The 7,661-nt window shown below is 45.4% G+C and overlaps 1 protein-coding gene across 1 annotated transcript; it reads left to right on the forward strand.

Annotated features, from left to right (window-relative positions):
* The first annotated feature begins 373 nt into the window (after positions 1 to 373).
* Positions 374 to 2,944, forward strand: LOC141162512 (E3 ubiquitin/ISG15 ligase TRIM25-like). Its single transcript, XM_073648689.1, has one exon. It carries the CDS (start codon positions 424 to 426, stop codon positions 1,990 to 1,992), a length of 1,569 nt encoding a protein of 522 aa, XP_073504790.1. The 5' UTR covers positions 374 to 423; the 3' UTR covers positions 1,993 to 2,944.
* The last annotated feature ends 4,717 nt before the right edge of the window (positions 2,945 to 7,661 follow it).

The raw sequence follows: 7,661 nt of genomic DNA on the forward strand, positions 1-7,661 counted from the left end.
CCAGAGTAGTTTTGAAAGCTTTCCATTTTGTTACCATCTTTTCAGTTAGCCATTAAAAGGTATCAACCACTGAGGACTCTCAAATTGAAATATTTTTCTATCTACTGGCTAACAAGGTACAAAGATATATATTTTTCCTGTATCCAAATTATGAATGATTAAATTTTTATGTACTGAAGTTTTGTGTGTTTTCTGCTTACTTTCCTTCCTAGTACTAGTGGTGAATCTTCTCTATGATATGAACAGGTGGAGTCGCTACAACTCAACACCTATATCTGATCCTGTTAATAATTTTTTCCTCTGTATAAATCCACAGCAAACAGTCTCTGAGCTGCAGGGGTTAATAGTTTATTCTCAGAAACTCTCCGCCCTTCTCATGCAACGAAACTTTTTCACTTTCGGTTCCTGCTCTTTCCCACTACAATGGCGTCTGCTGAGCTGAGGGACGAGCTGAACTGCTCCATCTGCCTGAGCCTCTATACAGATCCCGTATCCCTGAGATGTGGACACAACTTCTGCCGCTCGTGTATTGTGAGTGTGCTGGATGCCCAGGAGGCGGCTGGAGGGTATTCCTGTCCTGACTGCAGAGCAGAATATCCGGAGCGTCCGGCCCTGGAGAAGAACCGGAAGCTGAGGAACATAGTGGAGCGTTTCTCATCTACTCAGCCTGATATGGAGGAGACCAGAATCTTCTGTACTTACTGTACAAAGTCTCCTGTACCGGCAGTAAGGACATGTCTGCAGTGTGAGACCTCCATGTGTGAGGAACATCTCGCAGCCCATAACAAGTCAGTGAATCACAATCTAATTGAACCAACAGTGTCGTTTATGGATCAGAAATGCTCCACACACAATGAGACCCTGAAATATTACTGCCCTATAGACGCCGCCTGTATCTGTGTGTCCTGCTGGGTGGCCGGAGATCACAAGGGACATGACGTGGAGCTACTGGACGTGGCCTCTGACAAGAAGAAGGAGAAACTGAGGAAATATTTTGATGATCTAAACCCACAAAAAAGAAAAACTCAGACAAGAGTCCAGAATCTACAGGATCATAAGAGGAAGATCCAGGAGAAAGCCTCCGATAAGAGGAAGAACATCAGTAAGAGATTTATGGACATTAAGAAGCAACTGGAAATGGCAGAAAAGAAAGCGCTGAGCGAGGTCTCCAGGCAGGAGGAGAAGATTGTGTCCCAGATATCTCATCTGATCAAGAAGCTGGAAATACAGGAGGACGAGCTGTCCAGGAAAATGCGTCATATGGAGGAGATGTGTTGTGTCACCAACCCAATAAGACTCTTACAAGAAAGTGACATTACAGTGTGTAGTCATGGAGGTGATGAGGACACAGGGGGAGATGGTGGAGAGGTCAGTTCTGAGGAGGATCTGGATGAGGTTCTGATCTCACTGACCTTACACCGATCTATGAGGGATATTGTCACCAATGTAACATCAGAGCTCGGGGTCCATGTCCCAGACATATTACTGGATGTGGACACTGCTAATGATTATGTGGAGATATCAGAAGATCTGAAAACAGCAACAGAATCAGAAGAAGAACAGGAGAAACCAGAATCACCAGGAAGATTTGTGAGTTACCCCCAGGTATTAAGCAGATGTGGCCTCTCCTCAGGACGACATTACTGGGAGGTAGAGTGGGACGAGATAGGAGGATGTGGCATCGGATTATCCTATCCCAGTATAGAAAGGGAAGGAGATGAGTCTAGTATTGGACTTAATTATAAATCTTGGTGTTTGGATATGAATGATGGAGAATATGTAGTATATCACAACTCAGATGAATTAACCCTCAGTGTACAGCCAACATGTCCAACACTTGGAATCTTCTTAGACTATGAGGCCGGGCGTCTGTCCTTCTATGAGCTGTGTGACCCCATCAGACACTTACAGACCTTCACCGCCTCCTTCACTGAACCCCTACATGTTATGTTCGGTGTGTATGATGGAGCCTCTGTTACAATAAGAAGCTGAGGCCGATGTCGTCCACGTCACATTATAATTACATTATTTCTTGTCACATGGACACATCTGTATATAGCGAGTTATCAGCAGGACCCTCTAATAATACAATGTATATGGGGGGAGTCATGGGCGGATTGTTCCTATTGTTTTTTCTTCTTCCCTGTAGATCAGATGCAGAATCAATGATTGAGCAGAATGTAAATATTAATGGGTGAATTGTCCTGAGACTGATAATAGTTATTCAGTAAAGGGTTAATCCTATGTGATAAAGTGCTGGTATATAGCTGGGATATGTCATCACTCTCTGACTCCCGGACCCCCACCGATCCTGAGAATAAAGGGGCTGCAGCATTAGTTCAGCCTCCTGCACATCGGAGCTCTGGACTCCCCCGGTGCAGGAGCTGCAGTACGGCCGCAGTGGATGGGGGGCACATCAGGGGTCCGGCGCACTGCAGTGCAGGGTAACAGGGAGGGGACGCAGCACTAAATCAGCTCTGTGGCCCCTTCATTCTCATGGCTGTGGGGTCCGCACCAATCAGCTTTATCTCATTGCTGTATATTATTTGCACATGTGAGGTTCATCCTCAGGAATAAAATTCATAGATAAAAGCTTGTGGAGTAACGATCAGGACAATGTGGAGGAGCTCCCTGCTCTCATCACCGACTTTATACCCCCGACCCACTGGACTTACAAGTGCCGAGAAGAGAGACAACCACAGCCCCCATAATGAAGACCCCCACATCTGCTTATTAACCCCACAGCGTGCGCAGCGGCACAACCCGATATGTTATATATTCAGCAGAATTTCACTTCTGGGACTTCTGGATGAGTTGGGGAATGGATGCCACTGGGCTCCGTGTACTCGCCCTCCTCGCAGCGACGCTCAGCAGCTTTATCTCATTGCTGTATATTATTTGCACATGTGAGGTTCATCCTCAGGAATAAAATCCATAGATAAAAGCTTGTGGAGTAACGATCAGGACAATGTGGAGGAGCTCCCTGCTCTCATCACCGGCTCTTCTTCTGGTGATGGAAGATGAATGTATGGAGACTTGATGTAGACTTTATGCCACCGACCAAACTGCTCTTATATGTATGGATTCAGTGGCCATTTCCCAGCTTGTAGATATCAGTAGTGCCCCTTTACTTCTAGAGCTTTCCATTAATCCTGTCTCTGTACATACAGAGCTATTGATGTTATAGGTATCATGTACACTGTGCGCCCTCTAGTGGTTCTCTATATTATAGGGCGTATGTTATTGTTAGTATGTCCTTCCTTCCAAAGTTTATCAGTTCAGGATCCTGCCCTCATAATTCATAAAATGCATGGTCAGTCAGGTTTGGTGCAGGACACAGACCTAGGCTGGCAAATTCTTAGTTTCCCTCTCCCCCCATGTAATTAAATTCAGGGTTTTTCCTGGATTTCAAGGAGACACAAAGATTGCAAAAGTAACAGGGATAATTTTTAGACCATTTTTTACTCAGGTTAAAAAAATAGCATGAACAGTCTGTGCAGTGTGATACTACCCAAGCTTTTGATCACCACTGATCACTATCCATGTATATGGTGAGGTCACTTTAACATTACTGAGGCTTTGTTTGTATTCTGGAGTCTCTGTGCCGGGGAAGTGACGTTACCTTGTGGGGTTTACCTCTTCGATCTGCCCACTGAACATAGGGACACTATAAACAATTGCTGTCCTGGTGCCAGAAACGTCACAGTAGTGATAGGTGGCGCTCGCCCGATACAGCAGATATGGAGCGCCGCGCTCAGTTCTCAGCTGCACTATTATACATTGCCCGGCCGGCTAATCAGAAGAAGAGCTGCATAAGTTCTTATAATATTGCTCCCTGAATACGAGTTTAGCCCTACTACAATACTGCTTCATAGGTCCAAGTCGCGAACTGCTGCAATACAGTGCTGTTGGTACGAGAATAGAACTCCTGCAGGGGCATTGACAGTGACAGCCAAGATAACTGGCACCCTATGGTACATCACAGTCGGATCAGCCACAGCAGGGTGATGTTACCTCTGACAGCGACACCATCAGTAATTGTTGGTGGCTAAAAAGCATCGGAAAGCTCTGCTGGTAGTCGTGGTGCAGCCGAGGTACGGTCATCTCAGGTGTGGGAATTTTTTTCCATGTTGCTAGATATTGACACATTTTGCATTGTGAATTCTCTGCGAGAGGAAAATAATCTGTGGATGGCCTGGCATATATAGATTAGGATCTACGGCATCATTTTCCCATGTAAGAAAAGCAAACTGGATCAATATAAGCAAGGCACAAGCTGTCGTCTTATCGGGTGCTCCTTGTATTCGTCTTTCTAGTACTTAGGCCGCATTCTCAAGTCGTAGCTGGGCAGTGTCTTCAACATCATCTAGTGCTTGTCATACTCGGACTACTTCTCCTTCAACCCCACTGTTAGATGACAGCATTAGTGATGAGTGAACGTGCTCGGATAACGTGTTATCTGAGCATGCTCGGGTGTTATCCGAGTATTTTGGGCATGCTCGAATAATATATTTGAGTCCCTGCGCCTCCATGTTTTGCGGCTGTTAGAAAGGCAATTCCTGCAAGTGTTGCGGCTGTCTATCAGCCACAAAACATGGAGGCGCAGGGATTCAAATATATTATTCGAGCATGCCTAAGATACTCGGCTAACACTCGAGCACGCTCAGATAACACGTTATCCGAGCACGTTCGCTCATCACTAGACAGCATGTATTGATGTCTGCTGGATACACAATTACGTATGACTGCTTGCTTATGTGCCAACTTAACTCCCACCTAGTCAAGTTGCTTGTGGTGCAGCCATTGCTATACCTCATAATGCAGGGTTCCCCAACTCCAGTCCTCAAGGCCCACCAACAGGTCATGTTTTCAGGATTTCCTTAGTATTGCACAGGTGATAATTCCATCATCAGCACAGGCAATAGTTACATCACCTGTGCAATACTAAGGAAATCCTGAAAACATGACCTGTTGGTGGGCCTTGAGGACTGGAGTTGGGGAACCCTGTCATAATGGATCCAACTGCCCTATGGAAAATGGCTTTGCTGGAGGATACCCACCTGCCATTATTTCTCACAGAAAGGGGTGGTCTCCTGTGCAGAATATAGTGTACCACTTCCTGGACTTATCATTGAGCTCGAAAGTCAACTATACTCTCTCCGTGTGTGGAGCAGCAATTATGGACAGGGAGAATATATGTCTTACATGACCCTCTGGGTCAATGTTTCAAATGGCAGCAATGCACCAGAGAAACCAGGACAGGTGCTGAAGCCTTTACAGGTCAGTACCAGGTCTGATTCCAACACCTGGTGGAATTTATTCATCTTCTCATCCATCTTCTACAACTTCCTCAATGGACATCTTTCTCTTTGCTAATGTGGCGCCCCTGCAGGTCCAGTCGCCACAGAGGTACTGCATCTCACCCAGAGGTGTGGTACCCCACTCTCAGGTAAGGAGGGAGTACTACTCGGGACCACACACCCACATCCAATACACTCCATTTCAGTATGGAAGGGCGAGATTGCTCATAAGGGACAGCACAGTCCCTGGTCCCTAGCTGGAGGGTGGAACTAGGTAGAGGAGGTGGGTGGAAGAAGTAGATCAGGGGAGCACAGGCAGAAGAAGTATAAGAAGGAAGGGAACCATCAGGGGCGTACATAGGAATCATGGGGCCCCATAGCAGAAGCTCTGATTGGGCCTCCCCCCAAAAAAAAAAAAAAATAATATAATTATTTAATTAAAATAATTGTTGGGAGTCACCAAAGATCAGATCTCACAACTTTCCATCCTTTGCATAGTAATTTTCCTCCTGCTGAAGTCCTAGATCTCTCTTTCATTGCCCCATAAAGTATGATGCCAATAAAAGGGACCCCCAAACACAGTATGATACCTCCATGGTGAATTCCTCCATATGCACAGTATAATGACCCTAATGTACCCCACCTCAACTCCCAGGGTAAAGTATGCTGACCCCAACACAGTATGATCCCCCAACTGTGAGCCCCTAGAGCTAGAGAGGATGGTAGGTAATAAGGGAGGGTGTTATACATAATAAAAGAGGAAACTATATAACTAAGGATGGCGCTATACATAATAAGTGAGTACACTATATACTAAGGGACTGTGCTATACATAATAAGTGAGTACACTATATACTAAGGGACTGTGCTATACATAATAAGGCTACATTCCTGCATCTGTGTGCAGTGTCGGTGTGCTGCCCTGTTTTACAGACGCATTGAGCATGTCCTATTATCCTCAAAATCCGATCAGAACAGGACATTCTCTGACCCTCTTAGATCTCATTCTCAGATCCGTGATTTTCATGGATGTGTGAATGGATCTATAAAACTCTACGAGTCCATGTGCCGTCCGATAAAAAGATCTGGCAGCACACGGACATTTCACACACATGTGAGAATGTGGCCTAAGGGATTTTACAGATAACATTATCACTCCAAGTCACACAGTGCAGATACAGAATACTATCTACATCCAGGCACTTACCGCTGACGTCTCATCTGATCAGAGACGGTTTCTGCTGCTTCTTCTCCATCTGAATAAACAGATTACGACCTGCATAATAAATCATGTGGGTAAGGGGTCTCCACAAAGGATTGGACCCCGTTAGCACATAGCCTACTCAAAACAATACATAGAAATTGGGAGAACAGCTGAGTAGAATGGCATAGAAAAACTTTATTGTATAAATATTAAAAGACAGTACATCACTTTAGTAACATTGACATATAGATAGGACAAGCGAACATATAATCCCTCATATTGCATATAAATAGGTCTAAACAGAAGGTTCACCCCGAGGGTCAGGACATGGTGCTAAAATTAAGACAGGGAGAGGGACATGTAGTTGAAATAATTAGGAATCACTCCCATGTGGGTTGTATACTCCCAAAAGTCCCAAAAATCATGTGGCACCAGACTCACCCGGATAGAGAGGGACCCCAGACCTGCAAAAGGTGGTGCAGGGATAGGAAGCAGGGTTAGAAAAAGACTTGACGCGCGCTTCGCCGGTGTTAGGACCTGGCTTTCTCAAGAGGCATCCATTATAGTGCTTCCAGGACCTTTAAATACACCCCTTTGTGTGTCACATGACACATCATGTGACAATCCAATATGGCCGCCGAGTGATAGATGACGTGCGGCGCATGCGCAACAGCGTCACCCACACCGCACACGCACCCCATCCGTCATGACGTCGGCGCGTGGCCGGAAAAGCGCTATTCCCGGCAGCGCGCCGAAGGCATAGTTACAGCTGAGCGCGGCACGGGGCAGGGGAGACCGAGCGCATGCGCTCTGCATCTATAAAGAGGATGGATCAAGAAACAGGTATGCATATAGTAGGGAAGGCTCCAATAAATGCGGGGAAAATTTTTTTTTTTTTTCTCCATCTCTTCCTCCCCCATACCAATCACACCCTAATACCCATGCAAACCAAACTGCATCATAGCAAAATTACTTGGCATAAAAAATCCAATATCACAAATGCCTTATAGGAAATAAATTATAATACTGGCCATGTGAATGAAGCCCAATATCCAGGTACAAGGGAAGGGGTGACACCTTGCATCAAAGTCTCTATGATGTTAGATCCATCAGAGTAGATCACAGCCTTCACACTTAACAGCAATAAATAATACAAA

The sequence above is a fragment of the Phyllobates terribilis genome, unplaced genomic scaffold (genome assembly GCF_046119375.1).
Source record: "Phyllobates terribilis strain yellow unplaced genomic scaffold, ASM4611937v1 Scaffold_9__5_contigs__length_417890890, whole genome shotgun sequence".
Classification (NCBI taxonomy): Eukaryota; Metazoa; Chordata; class Amphibia; order Anura; family Dendrobatidae; genus Phyllobates; species Phyllobates terribilis.

Excerpts from the sequence above, each read along its gene's own strand:
- LOC141162512 (XM_073648689.1), top strand. The coding sequence starts at position 424 with ATGGCGTCTGCTGAGCTGAGGGACGAGCTGAACTGCTCCATCTGCCTG.